General features: G+C 38.2%; 1 protein-coding gene across 1 annotated transcript in view; it reads left to right on the top strand.

Moving 5' to 3' along the window:
• Nucleotides 1–20044, top strand: part of DNAH11 (dynein, axonemal, heavy chain 11) — a 364599-nt gene that overhangs the window by 335345 nt on the left and 9210 nt on the right. Inside the window, exons 79-82 of the mRNA XM_008573669.1 lie at nucleotides 5004–5195; nucleotides 8163–8282; nucleotides 13661–13781; nucleotides 17046–17236. Coding sequence (XP_008571891.1) covers nucleotides 5004–5195; nucleotides 8163–8282; nucleotides 13661–13781; nucleotides 17046–17236 — 624 coding nt within the window. The remainder of the gene's footprint in view (nucleotides 1–5003; nucleotides 5196–8162; nucleotides 8283–13660; nucleotides 13782–17045; nucleotides 17237–20044) is intronic.

Raw genomic sequence — 20044 nt, 5'->3', positions numbered from 1 at the left:
GAGAGTTCTGGAGGAAGGCCATTCAGAGCTCATATGTGCCACCACAAACTTGTTATGAACCTGGCCCTTTAGAGCTCATGATTGCACCATTTCTAGGATGGGCTCATCATGGTCCCAGGTGGCTGTGAGAATTGCAGCCCCCATATCCATGTTCCCGACAGTAAGATGAAAGAGGGAACCAAGAAGATGACAAAGGGTGTTTATTTTAAAGATGCTTCCTACCAGTTAATACACAATACTTCTTTCATTTCATTGGTCAAACCTGGTCACACTGCATTACCTAGAAGCAAGAGAGGATGGGAAAAGTACATTTATCTTAGGCAGCCATATGCCCTGCTAAAAATCAAGAAGACATTTAGGGCAGGCAATTAGTGATCTCTGTCACAGATGTCCTCCTTTCCCAGATCTTCTTGCATTGTCCTGGCATTCTGTGTTGCTGCCATGACCCAGTCTTTTTTTTTTTTTTCCTAAAAAAAATTTTTTTTAATTGACATATAAAATTGTATGTATTTATTGTGTACAACTTGATGTTTTGAAGTACATATACATTGTAGAATGGTTAAATCTAGCTAATTAATAAGTGCATTACCTCACATAGTTATCCTTTTTGTCATGAGAACACTTTTACCTGTCCCTTAGCATTTTTCAATAATATATTATATCATTAACTATAGTCACCATGTGTGATAGATCTCTTAAAATTATTCCTCCTATCTAACTGTAAATATGTATCCTTTGACCAATATCTTCCCAGCCCCCTTTTCCCCTTAACCTCCTCAGCCCCTGGTAACTACCATTCTACTCTTCACTTTTATGAGATCAACTTTTTTAGATTCCACATATGAGTGAGAAGCTTGTTTCTGTAGTGTAGTGGTTATCACGTTTGCCACACACATATGAGTGAGATCATGCAGTATTTGTTTTTGTGCCTGGCTCATTTCACTTAGATTCATCCACGTTGTCTCAAATGACAGGATTTTCTTCTTTTTTAAGACTGAATAATATTCCATTGTTTCTAAATATCATATTTTCCTTATCCATTCATCTGTTGATAGACACATAGTTTGATTCTCAATCTTGGCTATTGTGAATCATGCTACAATAAACATGGAAGTGCAAATATCTCTTTGATATACTGATTTCCTTTCCTTTGGATATACATACCCAGTAGTGTGATTGCTGGATCATTTGGTAATTCTATTTTTAATTTTTTGAGGAACTTTCATATTGTTTTCCATGTGGTTGTACTAATCTGCAGTCCCACCAACAGTGTGCAAAGGTTCCCGTTTCTTCACATTCTTGCCAACAATTATCTTTTGTCTTTTTGATAATAGCCATTCTAACAAAAGTGAGGTGATATCTCTTTGTGGTTTTGACTGGTTTTCCCTGATGATTAGTGATGTTGGTCATTTTTTCATATACCTGCTGGCCATTTGTGTCATCTTTTGAAAAATATCTATTCAGGACCTTTGACCATTTTTTAATCAGATTATTTGTTTTCTTGCTATTGAGTTGAGTTCCTTATATATTTTAGATATATAAGACGTATGGTATGCAAAAATTTCCTCCCATTCTGTAGGTTTTCTCTTCACTCTGTTGATTGTTTCCTTTGCTGTGCAGAGCTTTTTAGTTTGATATAATTCATTTGTCTATTTTTTGCTTTTGTTATGTTTTCTTAAGATCATGTTCAGGAAATTATTGCCCAAACCAATGTCATGAAGCTTTCCCCCTATGTTTTCTTCTAGCAGTTTTATAGTTTGGGGTTTTACATTTAAGTCTTTAGTCCATTTTGAGTTGATTTTTGTATATGGTGAGAAATACCATGGCCCAATCTTGTTAAAGCCAGTGACGTGGGCAGAGAGAGAGGAACACTATCTACCTTGTTACCTATTTGGGTTAGGTAAATGAGTCCCAGTGGCTTCTGTTGCCCAGGTACCCCTCTCAGCTGAGAAAAGTACTGGAAAGGTCAAGACAAGTAAATGTTGTTTGGGTGTTTTTGTTATACATGCTTTAACTTTCAAATCAAATTAAATCTATATTTTTAATGTTTCCCCTCAAATCAGCATTTACCTCCAAACTTTGGCATGTGTATTCAAAATGAACAAAGTTTGTTTAATATGAGTTCTTTGTTTTCTTGAGCATTCCAGAACATTTATGTAAATCTGATATTAAGTGACCAAGCTGTAATGAATCATTGCTTGTTAAAATACCACCTGCCTATATAGAGAGGTCAATCGTATGTGCCTCTTAAAGATGTTATAAAGGAGTACTGTTTTGACTCCTTTCATACCTAGATAGCCATATTTTTAGAATAAGAATATGTATTTTTCTGTAAAACTTTCAGGCAGAAACAAACAATTGGTAATTGTGCATGTAAATTTGGTGGCTATGTGCACACAGCATTACCACATGTGCTGATAACTGTTCTCTATTCACAATGCTGTTTGGGTATTTTCTGATATTAATTTGCTCATCACTTGGTTTGTGAAAATACAACTCTCCTGAAAGGTGGAATGGGAGGTAGACACACTTTTTTCTTGGGAAGCCTGATTCATATTTTCTTCCTATAGCATTTTTGTTATCAGAGCATAATGAAATGAGCATTGACTTATGGGTTTTGTTTTTTTTTTAGCACTGAGGATAAAATCAAGTCAATTATATGAAATATAAACTGAATGAATGTACTTAGTTATTGTAGTACCTTAGGTTTTATGTGGACTATCTATCATTCGAGAAGGTGTTAAGTGGCTTGTTAGATCATAATCCTGAAGTGAAATTTTGATACACAAATTGGATCTCTTAGAAATTTCTTACATTTAAAGGTAATATTTTTATATCCTTTTTAAACCTTAAATATATTACATTTTATATGCTTAAAAGTAATCTATAGGCCTTTAAGATACCTAAGGATCAGGCTCAGTTTTTCCTTCTTATTTATTTCATTTCTAACAATAACCAGGAGGCAACCTCCATGGTATAATGGAGAGATCATGGACCTTACATTTGGGCAGAATGGCTACAAATCCCATCTCTTCACCCAAGCTCTGAGATCTTGGCAAGACTCTTAAATCTCTCTGAGCCTTACTTTCTTTATTTGCAGAATGGAGACACATTTGACTATTCTTGAATAACTCTGAAAACCTATGTAGTACGAGGGCACATCAAAAAGTTCATGGAATGGGCCGGCCCGGTGGCGCACTGGATAGTGCGCCGCTTGGGAAGTGCGGCGGCGCTCCCGTCCGAGGGTTCGGATCCCACATACAGACCGGCTCCCGCTCACTGGCTGAGCGAGGCGCGGGAGCAACACCGAGGGTTGCGATCCCGTTGCCGGTCCCCGGTCCGGTACGGGGGCAACACTGAGGGTTGCGATCCGTTGCCGGACACGGAAAAAAAGACAAAAAAAAAAAAAAAAGTAATTTTTGTTTATATTCCGATTACCATTTCTCTTTTCTTCCTTCACAAACTTGACTCTTATTTGATAGTTGTGGAAAAGTTATTTTTAACTATTGTATATTTCCAACCCCATAAATTACCTAAAAATGGCCTAGTGACTTAGTCGGGTCTGCACTGTATGTAGCATAGCCAATTCTACTACTATGTTTGGAGGGTGCACTGGATTTTGCTAAAAACACTATAGAAAGAAACTAAAAGCTCTTCTGGTTCTGGCCCACAGAGAGCAAATCTAGTCTTGGTTTAGTACCAGAAGTTCCCTAGGAGACCAGATCTGAACTCCTGCTCCCAAAGTCCTACCTATACTTTGTATATGGCCCAAGTTGTCAGATCCATTTCAAACGTGAACTGCTGTATCTGACAATTTTAAAGGACTAGGTGGGAAGGTGTGGATTTTGGCTCATCTTCCCCTGCTGCCCAGTACCAGCTGAGGGAGTAAGTAGTCTTCAACTTCTTTTCCTTGTTTGCCTCACAGAACTGCCAGATCTGAGAATGGGTAAAGCACTAGATTGGACAGCTGTTTTCCTCCCATTAATTTTATGACAGTTGGGACCATAACCATATTCAATTTTCTCTCTGCATTTTCATAAAAAATCTTACAGGTATAGTCTACAGGGCACATGTTTTCCAATCCTCCGTATGTCATTCAATCATCCCAACAATGAATTTTACTTTTAGGTCATTGGAAGTAAATCATATGTCATGGGGATTGTATTAGTTAAGCCCCTGTAATAAAGAGGATCAAAACAGATCTGTCCCCTGAGATTATTCACACATCCAAGCTGATGAGTGCCTCTACCATACCTAACTCAAGGTTTCCAGGGTTGTCCAACCATCATCATTTCTAGCCCACAGAAAAGAGATAAGAGTAGCAACCAGGGCAAGCAATTTCCTTTCAAGCAAATGACATGGAAGTTATATACATTACTTATGCTCAAATTCTGTCGGCAAATACTTGGTCATATGGCACATCTGGCTTCAAGGGAAGCTCCTAGGGCTAGATCTGAAGCTGTCCTTTCAATCCCAGAGAACTCACCATCTGTGCCAATGTCTTCTACAACTACTTAGAGGCAAACCCTAATGTAAATACTAGTGGTCAGATAACCTTTCAGTGGGTGCACATGTTCCCAGCTGCTCTCAATTACCATGGAACCAAAGAATAGAAAGCTGTGGTTAACAAGCATTCTGTTACGATGGTGAAACTAAGACTATGACCTTTTGTCATCCAGATTGAAAAAGGGAAATTTTGAGGGGAAAATAATGCCGAGCAGTGTGAGCATGGTTAAAATGAAATGTCTCCTTTTCTAGTGAATTTAGAAGCATTCAGAATAGCTGAAGCAAAATAAAAGGAATTCTCTTAAATCTACAGACTGGTAAATGCCAGTCAGAGTTTCCTGTTATGCTCTCATAGGATAGGTAGCCATGCTTAAACTACATGTTACCTCTGTAGTATATCTCCCTCGAAGTCCTTTACAAGATTATTGAAAATTCAGAGACTTGCTCTAGGAAGCCGTACAGATGGATAACCAAGCATTTCTTTTCTTTTGTCCAAGGATACACTTGAAATGTGCACTAAGGAGCAGGAGTTTAAAAGCATCCTCTTTTCTCTGTGCTACTTCCATGCCTGTGTTGCTGGGAGACTGAGGTTTGGCCCCCAGGGCTGGAGCCGAAGCTATCCTTTCAATCTTGGAGACCTGACCATTTGTGCCAATGTCCTCTACAACTACTTAGAGGCAAACCCTAATGTAAGTACTAGTGGTCAGATAACCTCTTCCAAGGAGTGTACTGAATATGTCAATCTTTGGGCACTATCAGAATGGACCATAATTTCTCTTTGAAGCTATTATTGAAATAGCTAGCACTATATATGCATCTTCTGCCAAGTGTGAAAATAAACCAAATCAAAGGTTCTCCAGCAGTGGATGCTCGAACTTCATAAGATAGGTCAAACCAGTTCTACATCAGCAGCTTAGTGCAAAAAAAAAAAAAAAAGTCCTTCATTATGTTAACAAAAACAGTGGTTTACATGTGCATATATGCCAGATTCATTAGGCAGGTAATGAAGCATTTGCACAAATGTAATTACATACAGCAATTCTGACAGTTCATAACACTGCATTAATAATCACTACAATTAGTTCTGATGATGGAAGCAATTTACAGCGCGTCACATGTATAAATAATGGTGCATTTCCTGCATATGTCATTATTATGTATTAAGGATGCCACCTTGTTGTGACTTTCTCAACAATGTTCCCCTTGATTTGAAGTTAAAGCTAGATGAATGATTGTATTTCATAGCTAAAATGTTTTACAGGTGGGAATGGGAATGCCTCATCAAGAACAGTTGTGTAAACTCTTATATACCCAATGATTGGTTTTCAAAATGGAAGAACCATTCATTCCTAAGGATTTTCTGGCTTAATCCTCATGAGGGAAATTTTTTCCATTAAGTTAAATCTGTTAAAATCGGGATATATTTGTCAAAACCAACCAGGTGTTGTGCTGTATGCCACACTTTCTATAAAGGACCTTTAAGATCACCCATCCATGTTTCTAAGTAGACATGGTTGTTTTATGTTCTTTTGGTAACAGTTGTTACAATTTTTGTTGTCAAAGTTTTTTCAAGCTTCAGTGGTTAATTTGAGTGCTCTCAGAATATGGACGCTTGCTGGGCCAGCCCGGTGGCGCACTGCTACAGTGCGCCACTTGGGAGCGCAGCGGCGCTCCCGCCGAGGGTTTGGATCCCACATACAGACCGGTTCCCGCTCACTGGCTGAGCGAGGTGCAGGCGCAGCGCCAAGGGTTGCAATCCCGTTGCCGGTCCCGGTCCGGTACGGGCGCGACACTGAGGGTTGCGATCCATTGCCGGACACGAAAAAAGACAAAAAGGAAAAAAAAAAAAAAGAGAATATGGACGCTTGCTACATAACATGGGTGTGTTCTCCCAAGGAACAAATTTTGAATCAGTTGTATCCCAAATAATTGACTTTAATATGTGATGATCAATATAGCATATTTATTACTTTTTTAAAATTTATAAAATTAAAGAGTAAATCCACACACTTTGAGCATATTTTGACCACTGCAAAAAAAAATAATATTTTTGTGATCTCAGCATGTTTTTTTTTAACTGTTGCACATAAAATTATTATAATAGTTCTAGGTAGAAAAAGAAATAGACAATTTAGTACTTTTATTCAGGTTCTTCCTAGCCATCCCATGAGGCTGAGACCAGGAATACTATACTATTTCATTTGAATCCTAAACACAATTAGGGTAGAAATGAAGGGGAGTAAGAGAGTTGACACTTGTGTTTGTCTCCAGCTCTCTCATGAGTCTTGGCAACAACAGTTGACCAACTGAATCATGATGTGTCCTGCAGCTTCTCCCACTCAGGTTCCAGGATCAACACAGCCTTGGGATTTTAACACACACTCTGTTGTCTCGACCCAAGTTATTTGCCACACATCACAAAGCAAGTTATCAGGATTTGGGAATTAAATGATTATGTGCACATAGTTTGGTTATGGAACATGCCCTCTTTAAGAAGGTACATGAGAAAAACAAAGACCAGGATTTGGGGAAAGAGAATCAATTACTGATAACAATAGCTCTCTAGCTGATTAAAATCTTGAGGGAGATACATATTGAATACTGAAATGTAGAGCAGGCATTAATTAAATGTAATCAGAAAGGAAAATAGAATTAAGAAGTCTTTGTTTCCCACCCATTTCAGCTACTTATAAGGCAGTCCATGGAGGGGGAGAGAGCACATGTTAGCCTAGGCACTTCTCTTTTATTTTTCATTCATATAAAAACCAGCTTAAGAGAAAGACATATTTGAGGTTCATTTATTCAAATTCAAATAAACTTGTAGCAAGTACATTGGAATAGTCGAAGCAATTTTACTTGTTCTGTCACATCATGCAACAGATGAAGGCTATAATTACATTTTTACTTGAACTGCTGGGAGGCAATATACTGCCCCGAGGGTATAAAGGTTCCTGTCTAGAAAGGCTTCATTGCAAACTGGCATGTTTTGCAAACCCAGAGGAAGCTAAAGGGTAGCAAAGAGAGGCTTCAAACCCTGCTAAGCCAAATAAAGAGGAGATACAGTAATTTCTTGAATAACACATGGTACAGTCATTAGTTACCACCCTTAGAACAGTCATTAGGCCAGTCATGCCATAAACTAAGCCCTCAAATCCATCTGTGGCAAGGGGATTTGCATGCCTGGACTTTTGGAAAATGACAGAATTCTAAATACACTCCAAATCCAATTTGTGTGGATTTTTTTTCTTGTCCTAAATCAGATAATAAAAACCAATTTAAATCAGATAATGAAAACGTGTAATATTTCCAAGGCTCTGTGACCCAACATCCTCTTATGATTTTTGGATGAGATTTTGAATGTATAAACTTTCCCTGTCTAACATGTTCTAGGAATGACTCAGTTTCCTTTAAAATCTCATAAAAAGCTCAGTGTTAGAGCATTTCCACTGAATGTATCAGAATACACTGAAAATAACTCTCTAAAGAAATTCTACACAGAAATGTACACAATTTCTGAACCATTTTTAATGCTACTATTGGTAAGGGCTTTGGGGTCACTGTGATCAAGGGGTGTGTGCTGCTGCATGGCCATTCTGAGGCACATACCTTGGACCCAGAAGTGAACATTTGCGTGACCTACCCATCTCCACCCCCAGGTCCCATGGGAAGACCTCCGTTATCTCTTTGGTGAGATCATGTATGGGGGCCACATCACGGATGACTGGGATCGCAAGCTATGTCATGTATATTTAGAAGAATTCATGAATCCATCTCTAGTAAGTCATTTGAAAATTAATTTTACTGAGGAGAAAATTCTGGTAAGAAATTTAAAAATTAATGTAACTTTATAGATAATTCTTAAATATTATTGAGGGTTCTTGGCCTTTTGTGAGTGTATTCTGGCTTGCCTTCATGGGAGTTTGGAAATTTGTTAATTTGTTAGAAATGCAGACTCTTGGGCCCCATCCCATGCCTATAGAATCAGAATCTGCGGGCTGGCCCGGTGGCACACTGCTACAGTGCGCCACTTGGGAGCGCGGCAGCGCTCCCGCCGAGGGTTTGGATCCCACATACAGACCGGTTCCCACTCACTGGCTGAGCGAGGTGTGAGCGCAGCACTGAGGGTTGCGATCCGTTGCCGGACACGAAAAAAGACAAAAAGGAAAAAAAAAAAAAAGAATCAGAATCTGCATTTTAACAAGACTCCCTCAGGTGATTTCTGTGCATCTTAGAATGTGAAGCACTCTTGCATGCACTGACTCATTGGATATTTATAATAACCCTGTGAGGTATGCAGAGCTGACACTCTTACTCCATTTTATAGACCAGAATACTGAGGCATGATCTGACACAGGCCACTAAGTATGGGCACTTCTTTTGATTTCAATTCCAGGGCTCATTTCACTACAGTTTTTCTTCGCCTATCACAGAAGTCATAGAATATTCTAAATTTTGATCACTAACACCTTACTAAATATGTGCTCAAGAAAAATGTGGTGAATAAGTATGTGAGGTGATGAATTTGTTAATTATCTTGACTTAATCATTCCATAATGTAAGCATGTATCAAAACATCACATTGTACCCCATAAGTAGATACAATTATGTTGTCAAAATAACTATACTACCCAAAGCAATCTATAGATTCAATGTAATCCCTATCAAAATACCAATGATATTCTTCATAAAAATGGGGAAAAAAATCCTGAAATTCATATGGAACCACAAAAGACCCTAAATAGTCAAAGTAATCCTGGGCAAAAAAATCAAAGCTGGAGGCATTACACTACCCTACTCCAAAATATACTACAAAGATACAATAGTCAAAATAGCATGGTAGTAGCATAAAAATGGACACATGGACCATTAGAACGGAATAGAGAACCTTGAAAAAAATCCATGTATTTATGGCTAACCAATCTTTGACAAAGGTGCCAAGACATACATTAGGGTAAGGACTGCCTCTTCAATAAATGGGGCTGGGAAAACTGGATATCCATATGCAGAAGAAAGAAACTAGACCCCCATCTCTCACCAGGTATCAATCAAATCAAAATGAATTAAAGGCTTAACTATAAGACGTGAAACTATAGAACTGCTAGAGGAAAACATAGGGGAAATACTCCAAGACATTGGTCTGAGCAGAAAATTTATGGAGAAGACTTCTTAAGTGCAGGCAACAAAAGCAAAGATAGATTAATGGGATTGTATCAAACTAAAAAGCTTCTACACAGCAAAAGAAGCAACTAATAGAGCAAAGAGGCAACTGGCAGAATGGGAGAAAATATTTGCAAACTATCCAACACGGGATTAATATCCAGAATATACAAATAACAGCAAAAAAATCAAATAAGCTGATTTTAAAATGAGCAAATTGGCTGAATACACATTTCTCAAAAGAAGATGTGCTAATGGCCAACAGATACATGAAAAAATGCTCAAAATCACTTATCATTGGGAAAATGCAAATCAAACCCCAAATAAGATATTCTACCCCAGTTAGAATGACTATTATTAAAAAGACAAAAAAAATAACAAATGATGGTGAGGATGCGGAGAAAAGGGAACTCTTATACACTGTTGGTGGGAATGTAAATTAGTACAGCCATATGGAAAACTTTATGGAGACTCCTCAAAAAACTACAAATAGAACTACCATATGGATAAACCCCACTATTGGGTATTTATCCAAAGGAAAGGAAATTAGCATAACAAAAAACATATCTGCACCCCCATGTTTATTGCAACACTATTCATAATAGCCAAAATCAACCTAGTTGTCCATTGACAGATATGGTATATATCCACAATGGATTACTACTCAGCCATGAAAAAAGAATGAAATCCTGTCACTTGTGGCAACATGGATGAGCCTGGAAGACATTCTGTTAAGTGAAATAATCCAGACACAGAAAAGTAAATACTGCTTGTTCTCACGCATATATGGTAGGGAGTAGAGAGTAGTCTTGTGGTTACTAGAGGCTGGCAAGGGTAGGGGCAGGAAGGATAGGGCGAGGTTAGTTAATGGACACAAAATTAGAGATAAGAAAAATAAGTTCTAGTGGTGTACAGTAGTGCTAGTCATTTATAATTAACAATAATTTATTGTATACATCTAAATGGCTGAGGAGAGATCAAATGTTCTCATCACAAAGAAATAACAAATTTTTGCGATGATGAGTTTGCTAACTACCCTGATTTGACCACCACACATTGTATACATGTATGGAAATATAACTCTACCCCATAAATTTCTACAATCAATACATTCCAAATGAAAAATAAATTCCCTTTAAATTTTTTTTTTAATTTATGTTTTTTTAAAAATAAAGTTAAAATCTAACAAGACAGTAAAAAAAGAAAAGAGATAATATCAACCAAGTGTAAGGTGAGAACCTTATTTGGATCTTATTTCAAACAAAGTGAAAGAAAATGACATTTATGACATAATGAGATATTAGCAGATCATGATAATACGGAATTAATATTTTATGTGTGATAATAAAGTAATATAGTTATATATATCATAAGACAAATGTGGTGATTTGGGACCCCAGTTCTTCCTACCCTGTGAGGAAGGGGTAGATCACTCTGGTACTGGAGTTTATGGACGCCAGGCATCCTTGTCCCATTTCTCATCTTAGTAACCCTGTGTCTGGGTGGAAATGGTTCATGACCAGGGCTGTGCTTTCTCATAAAAATACTCAGCCCTTGCTTCTCATATTAAAGAAGCTAGGAGTGGTGTCAGGAGTTGCCTCGTGCTCTCTCTCTCTAATGCTGTCCAGGTCTGTGGCCATTTCCTGGTTATTTTTGGAAAACCTAAAGCACCCCACACAGTATCACTTCTGTTTCCAGTTTGGCAAGACACTAGAGCAGTGCTAGAGGTAGTGGGATTTTTTAATAGTTTAAACACCCTCCTGTTTATAATTTCTTAGAAAACTTCATCTCAGAGAAGCATTGTATAGATTTGATCACCTTTAAGTCCAATTTGATAAGTAATATAATCACATATTAGAAGACAAGGTATATTAGGCTAATGTAGAAAACTGAGGACAGATTATTTTGTTACTACTTTTAATAATGTTGAAAAATTTGGGGACACTGCAGAAGAAGAATAGACTTTCCTGCTATGTGACATTATTTAGGTGTTTCTTTCAATTGTGCATCTCCCAGTCTTTCCTCAGTTCTAATGAGCAGGATTTCACATGTCAGAGAGATACTTCCAGTTTAACACAATTGGAAGTCACTTCTCAAAAGAGGTCTGGGAGCAAGTTACCATGGAGATGGGAAAGATAAACAGGGCCGGGCATGCGACCTTTCCAGAGGCTGATTTCTCCGAACGATGGTGCAGGTCAAAGGGCAGAGTGAGAAGCTCATGCCGATGTTCCCTCCCCTGGATCTGGCCTTGGCCGAGGGGAGAATTACTGTTGCCAAATGAAGCAGTCCATTAACCTTCACAAGTCTGAACTCCCATTCCAATAACTGTGAAATAAATATAGGTGATGAAACCTGAGGGGCATCACTGGTGTGTGTAAGCCCTTTAGAAATGTAGGTACCTGACCTCCCATACAGATCTGGTGAGGTTTTCAGGATCAAAATGCTTTATTTGCAAGCTTGAGGCCTCCCTGGACAGTGCTACCTTCTCAACTCACCAAAGGAAATTAAAGCATTAACTGACTTGGTGTCAGAGGCTGCAAATCCCAGTGATTCTGTTCTACTGCAAATGTTTCCTGCTCATGCTGTTTATGTTATTAGCAACGTGACCTAACACTTCAGCAGCTGCAGGATGTCTTTTTGCCGCTTCTCACATTGGTTAATGTATTTGGAAATTAGTGTCTTTGGTTGCATTGGAACACGATCAAAAGGCAACTCATTAATGCTGTGGAGTTTAAAGTTCTGCTGCTCTTCTCAGAAGAATCGAAATGCTTTCAGTGACATCTTGCTGTTAGGAGAATAGATAAGTTTCTTGCTGGATAAATGAGTTTGCACTCTTGTTGGATAAATGAGAGGATCTCCAATGGCAATGTGCCTTACACAGTTTCTGGCCAAAGTTAAGGAAGAAAACATTTTCTTCTATAAGGCATGTACTTGGCAGTGCTAAATAAGTAATATAATAAATCACTTTCAGAAGAAGTACTTTTCCGAAAATAAGGTATCAGGTCACCTAAAGGTTAGCAGATATTGAAGACTATTTTGTTGATAAGGAGTAACAAAAGTCTAGGCTTTTAAGTACAAATAAATAAAAAAACCCCAACCAACCAAACCCATGGGTTCAAATTCAAGCTCTTTAAAATAAGGTATCAGGTCACCTAAAGGTTAGCAGATATTGAAGACTATTTTGTTGATAAGGACTAACAAAAGTCTAGGCTTTTAAGTACAAATAAATAAAAAAAACCCAACCAACCAAACCCATGGGTTCAAATTCAAGCTCTTTCCTATATTTGCTGTGTGATCTCAGACGTATTACTGAGTCTCAGTTTTATCACCTACAAGACAAGAATGACCAACTCATGGGTTTGTTGTCAGGTTTTAAACACTGGCACAATGTTAGAACAATATGCTTACTAGGTGGGAGATATTTTTATTATTATGAAGTGTAAATTTTCCTAACATATTTCATACTTGACTGTACATTATTTAATCTGTGATAACAATGGAAAATATTTATTAAATACTTTCTCTGTGCCAGGGGTCAGTACCATATACTTTATGTGTACTATTTCTTCTCCTCACTACAGTCCTGAAGAGTGGGTATTATTATTCCTATGTAATCAAAAAAGAAACTCAGGCTCAAAGAGGTCAACTGGCTGGTAAATAGTAGAGCCAGGATTTGAACTCACAGTCATACTCCAAAGGCTGGCCCTTCTCTGTACCATACTGCATTGGCTGGAGTGCTGATCTGTTTGCAGTCATCAAGGCACAGGTCACCAGAACACTGGCCTGTGTCTGGACTTGCATGGTGTGGTGGCAAAGGGTGGTGCTGAGAAGGTGGACAATCCAGAAGACCAAGATCTAGTCTGAATCTCCCTGTGCTTCAGCTTATTCATTTGTAAAATGAAGGCATTGTCTAGAAAATCACCAGTGTACCTTTCAGCTCTAAAGACACCATGATAATGTAATTTAACCTTGAGTAATTTCTGACAATCCCTGATAGCACTTTGGGGCCATGGCGTTTTTGACTCCAAAGGCCATGGGCAAATGCACTGGTTTAAGACTCACAGTGAACTGTGAGCTTTTTGTCATTACCAAGACTACTTGGAGAGGCAGTGGAGGGGGTGAGTTTTTTATTAAATGCCAGAAAGGAAAATGCAAAAGAGACAGCAATCCTATAGAATCAATTTAGTGGGCAGGATGCTGGTTTTCCCAGTTTCTGATCATTGTGCCTGTTGATGTGCCTGCCCCTGATTCCTGCAAGGATGACTTCAAATCCTTGATTATGTGGAGGTTCATTCTGCCTGAGCATTAGTCCGTTGATTCTTTAAAAAAAAAAAAAATTTACTGAGGTATAATTTGCACACCATAAAATCTGCCAATTTAAATTGTACAATTCAAAGGTTTTTAGTACATTCACAGTTGTGCAACCATTACATTTTAGAACATCTTCATCACACGTCCCAAAAAACCCTGTTAGCCCCCCTCACCCCCCACAACACATACACAATACCCCCCATTCCCTCACCCCTGAGCAACCATTAATCTGCTTTCTGTCTATATAGATTTGCCTATTCTGGACATTTTATATAAATAGAAGCATATAATATGCAGCCTTTGTATCTGACTTCTTTCACTATGCTTGATGTTTTGAAGGTTTATCCATGTTGTAGCATGTATCAGTACTTCATTCCTTTAATAATTTTCCATTGTACTGATATACACATTTTGTTTCTCTGTTTATAATTTGATGGACATTTGGGCTGTTTCTACTGTCTGGCTATTAGGAATAATGTTGCTAGGAACTTTTGTTTACAAATTTTGTGTAGACATGTTTTTGGTTCTTTTGGGTATGTACCTAGTAAAGGAATTGCTAGGTCAAATGGCAACACTATGTTTAACATTTGGAGAAACCACCAAATTGTTTTGTTCAAAGTGGCTGCACCATTTTATATTCCCACCAGCAATGTATGAAGGTTCTATTTTCTCCACATCATCATCCAACACTGCTATTGTCCACATTTCTTATTCTAGCCATCCTGGTGAAGTGAAGTGATATCACATTGTAGTTTTGATTTTCATGTCCCTGAAGACTAATGATGTTGAGTATCTTTTCCTGTGCTCATTGGCCATTTGTGTATCTTCTTTTGAGAAATGTTTATTTACAACTATTGATTCTTTGAGGCATTACAACAACCTTCTCAACTCTCCTCAAAAGACAAGAAAGGTGGTTGCTGTAAAGAATGCTCTACAGTTATGACCCCATCAGCAAGAAGCAGCTTTTCATAAAAGCCCTTGAGTGGGGGTCTGGCCCATGGCTCACTTGGGAGACTGTGGTGCTGATGGCACCAAGGCCACAGGTTCGGATCCCTATATAGGGATGGCCAGTTAGCTCACTTGGGAGAGCGTGGTGCTGACAACACCAAGTCAAGGGTTAAGATCCCCTTACTGGTCATCTTTTAAAAATAAATAAATAAATAAGCCCTTGAGTGGGAAGGGAAAAGATCTGGATTCAGAATTGGGATTCACAGAGCTCCTTGAGTATGTTGAAATCTTTACAGTCTCCTTAACATTAAAAGGGAAGCAGTTTCTGTACAAACCAAACCTTGCTTTTCAAACTTTAGTTGTTTGACATCATAGTAAGAATTTACAGTAGGACATTTCTCGTGTTTTGCTTTTCCTTCCAGAAAGTCAAGATGTACTTAAAATAATCATGTCTGCTCCGAGGGCAAAGGGAAGACAAAACTAACATTTATAAAAGCCTGCTGTGTGCTTAGCTATTTACATACCTTATTAAATTCTCACAGCCACCATCATTAGGTTGCCAGTATGAGACCCATTTTACTGATGAAGAGATTGAAACTCAGATAAACTGTCATTTCTTAAGGCCACCAAATCTTTAAGTGATGGGAACCGAACCAGGTCGGTCTGGCTGTGAACCTCAAGCGCTTTCCTTTGAGTCTGCTGGCTGCCTTTGCCTTGCTTGTCACTTAACATACAGAAGGCACACTCCATGTGTTCGTCAACAGACGGCCTAACTGTCCTTCCAGAAAGTATGCACCATATGCAGTCCCAACAGCATTACATGAGTATATACTCAACCAAATGTCCAGTCCCCGTGGCATTTTAACATTACCAAGTGGTTCCATTTTTGGTTAGTTTCTTTGCTTCAAATTGTTTGTAACATTTTCTTTTTATTGAAGGCAGCCTTTAAAATTTCTTTTAACTACCTAGCGAGCACTAACAGAGAAGACCAAGTTCTTGTTTATGGAAAACAAGCTCAGTTTGGATGTGTTTATTCTAACTTAGTTTTATTATTCATATTTTTTGCTCATATTTTTATTTTGGCTAATTTATGTATCATAGGCTAATAATGGTGAGTTTAACTCTCCTGCGGTTTTGTTTCAGTCACTCCGAGTTAGGTGGTATTTAAATTTTGATTATTCAGATATATAATTGTAAAATATGAATAAATCCAAGCCAATGAACATTGGTGGTGAGACAGTCTAACTTGTTCCTTCCTTTATTCATTGGATCAAGATTTCTGTGTCTGACAATATGAAGGATTAGATGACTTGAAAATCCTCCCGGTAAAAAAGAAAAACAGAGATGCTGACTCAGCTATTAAAAATGCCCTTGGAATTCACAGACAGCAATTGACCATCACTGTTAAGGATACAGGCTCTCCAAGCAAACTGGGATTGAAGATTTGAGAAGGAAGAACAAAGCATCATGAGTCACACACACAACTGTGTGAAAATCACACTCACTTTGTCTACTTTAGATTCTGAGTTCCTTAACAACTAGGCCGTATGAAGTTTTTATACTTCCAAGGATTGTAGTGGTGTACTATGTGATCGGGACATATCGCTGAATGAATTCATGAATATTCACTTTGTCTCCGGATGATAGTGAGGGGACCATGGCATAACATACAATTACAGACAAACACCACTTTCAGAAACTGATTTAAGAAATCTAGGCAGAAAATAGCTACATTAGGTGATAGTTAAAAAAAAAAAAAAAATTTCCCTATACATTTAAGTGCATATATAGACAGAATTTATGGCATGAAAGACTGGGAAAATTAAAACAGATGTTAATGGCCACTGAGTACTAAAGAGCAATCAAGGGGGAAAAATCTGAGATTATACTGAGTTAACTAGGAAATTATGATGAACACTTGATTGACTGTGCTTACAGCTGGTCAGAGACTCAGGTCAATAAATTCTTCTGTTACATCTTGAAGATCTACTTTCTAGTGTTCAGAGGATTTGGTCTTGCTGCTCCCATTTCCTTTGCCCAAGATGTTCCTCCCTAGGGAATGTCTACCTTCTCCTCCTGCCTTAATGAGGTAGATGGGTGGGATAAATGCTGTATTACTCCAGCCTTTCGAGGCTACCACCAGTACATCGAGGAAATGCTTCCTCCAGAAAGCCCTGCGCTGTACGGCCTCCACCCAAATGCTGAAATAGAATTCCTGACAGTGACATCCAACACTCTCTTCAGAACTTTGCTGGAGATGCAGCCCAGGAATGCACTCAGCAGTGAGGAACTAGGGCAGTCTACAGAAGAAAAGGTAGGGAGTCTTTCTTTTCTTTTTATTGAGGTATAACTTACAAGGGTGCTTCAAAAATTCATGGAAAGATTTGTATTATCTTTTAATTCCATTTCCACAAGCTTTTTGAAGTACCTTTGTATATACACTGAAGAGTACTAATCTTAAGCGTACAACTCAATGAAATTTTACCTATGTATATACCCACATAACCACCACCTAGATCAAAATACAGCACATTTCCAACACTCCAGAACGATACTTACCTCCGTTCCCAGTCAGGGAACCTCTTCATCCCCCAAAGGTAACCACTATCCCTCTATCGCCATAGATCAGCTTTGCCTGTTTTTGAACTTCAAATATATGGAATCCTATAGAATGTTCTAATTTATGTCTGTCTTTCACTCCACATTACATTGTGAGATTCACCAATGTTGTTGTCTGTACCAGTGGTTCACTTTTCTTTAGTGTTCTATTATATGAATATACAATTCTCTATCTGTTCTACTGTGGATGGACATTCAGGTTGTGTCTAGTTTTTCACTTTTATGAATATCACAGCCATAAACATTCTTATAGTCTGTTGTCAATAAATGAAACTCTCAAAGGTATCCATCCACTTCTCTATACCCAGGAGTGGGATTGCTGGATCATAGGGTATAATGTTTAACTTTAATGGTACTCCCTGTTTCCTAAAATGGTTGTACCAATTACACTCCCACCAGCAGTGCATGACAATTCCAGCTGCTATACCTTCTCGTGATTTTGTTAGGGGAAATAGTATCTCATTGTGACTTTAACTTTGCATTCCTCAGCTGAGGAATAACGTTGAGCATCTTTTCATATGCATAAGGCTATTTGGATAATCTTGTGTGAAGCACCTTTCCCAGTTGTTTGTCCAATTTATAATTGAGCTGTCAGTCTTTCTTAATTGATTTATAAAAACTCTTAATTCTGGATGTGTGTCCTTTTTCAGATATATGTACTACGAATATCTTCTTCAAATCTGCGGCTTGCTTTTCACTCTCTTAATGATTTTGGTTCTGTCGTTTTGATATAGTGTCTCTTTTATGTTGTCTTAGGAGACTGGCATTACTATTAAGTTATTGCCCTAAAATGATGGAGGTGCGAAATGATGGTCACATTTTATAACATTTAGATTAAAATCTTCTCATTAATTTAAAATCTGAAATTAACTTCCCCCCCAATAAATTAGCCCTTATCTCTCTCTCAAAATTATTAGTCAGGATTTGACTGACTAGCATGCAGGTTGTTGGAACCCACTAAACATCAGATTTAATTATACTAAGCACCCAGGAACTGTCCATTTTATTTCTTGAAATTTTTCAATTATTTTTTGAAATCAGGCCATTCATTGAGAACTCATAATTTGGAAGCTTTAGATTTGTTCTAGCATGTTTTATGCTATGTACTAACATCATCTATTTTAGAATGTTACCTTTTTATTTTTATTTTTATTTATTTATTTTTTTTGTCCTTTTTGAGACTGGCCGCACCACGCTCAGCCAGTGAGCGCACCAGTCATCCCTATATAGGATCTGAACCCGCGGCGGGAGCGCTGCTGCACTCCCAGCACCGCACTCTCCCAAGTGAGCCACGGGCTCGGCCCGAGAATGTTACCTTTTTAAAAAGATGATGCACAGTGAAAAAATGCATCCATGTGGAGGAAAGCTATAGTGTTAATAGAAGCAGAGAGTAGGATGGTCTGAACCTGATTATTGTGCATCCATCTCTCCAACAAGAAAGTTGATCCTTAAGCCAGAAAATTCAGAGCAAATGAGTTAAAGATGGGGCAAACAGATTGTAACAATCATTTACTNTGAGGGTTGTGATCCGTTGCCGGACACGAAAAAAGACAAAAAAAAAAAAAAAAGAAAGAAATCTAGGCAGAAAATAGCTACATTAGGTGATAGTTAAAAAAAAAAAAAAACATTTCCCTATACATTTAAGTGCATATATAGACAGAATTTATGGCATGAAAGACTTGGAAAATTAAAACAGATGTTAATGGCCCCTGAGTACTAAAGAGCAATCAAGGGGGAAAAATCTGAGATTATACTGAGTTAACTAGGAAATTATGAGCACTTGATTGACTGTGCTTACAGCTGGTCAGAGACTCAGGTCAATAAATTCTTCTGTTACATCTTGAAGATCTACTTTCTAGTGTTCAGAGGATTTGGTCTTGCTGCTCACATTTCCTTCGCCCAAGATGTTCCTCCCAAGGGAATGTCTACCTTCTCCTCCTGCCTTAATGAGGTAGATGGGCGGGATAAATGCTGTATTACTCCAGCCTTTCATCCATTAGGCACCTGTGTATTGAGCATCAGCATATGGCAGCAGGGTCTGTGGATCTGGAGATGAACAACAGAGGCTCTGTCCTGAGTAGCTCAAAGTCCTGGGAAGGTAGCATCAATTTGGCTCTTGGTGTATGCACACTCACACATATTTTTCAATAGATGCATATATAATGATTTATGTTTATAAAATTCACACGTATCATATGTAAAATGATTTGAAGTAGTACTGCAGAAAGTATGGTACACTGGGAAAGCATAGGCTAGAGTCATAATAAAATGAGTTTAGAATTACTATTAAAGTCAAACATCTGCCTGGGCAAGTTACTGTTGGAATCTCCATTTCCTCTCTGGGAAATGGGGATAGTTGGGAGAATCAATGAATTGAAGCTTGTAACAGGCTGACCAGGAGTCGGCACTCATTCCTTTTGTGTGTATGTAGCATTGCCCCAAGCACCCTGCAAAATAAGTCATCTTAGGGATGAGATTCATGCGTGTTCCTTGGAATTCTCCC

The sequence above is a fragment of the Galeopterus variegatus genome, unplaced genomic scaffold, assembly GCF_000696425.1.
Source record: "Galeopterus variegatus unplaced genomic scaffold, G_variegatus-3.0.2 Scaffold949, whole genome shotgun sequence".
NCBI classification, from domain to species: domain Eukaryota; kingdom Metazoa; phylum Chordata; class Mammalia; order Dermoptera; family Cynocephalidae; genus Galeopterus; species Galeopterus variegatus.
Note: the sequence above shows the minus strand (reverse complement) of the source record. Positions and strands in the feature narration are given on the sequence as shown.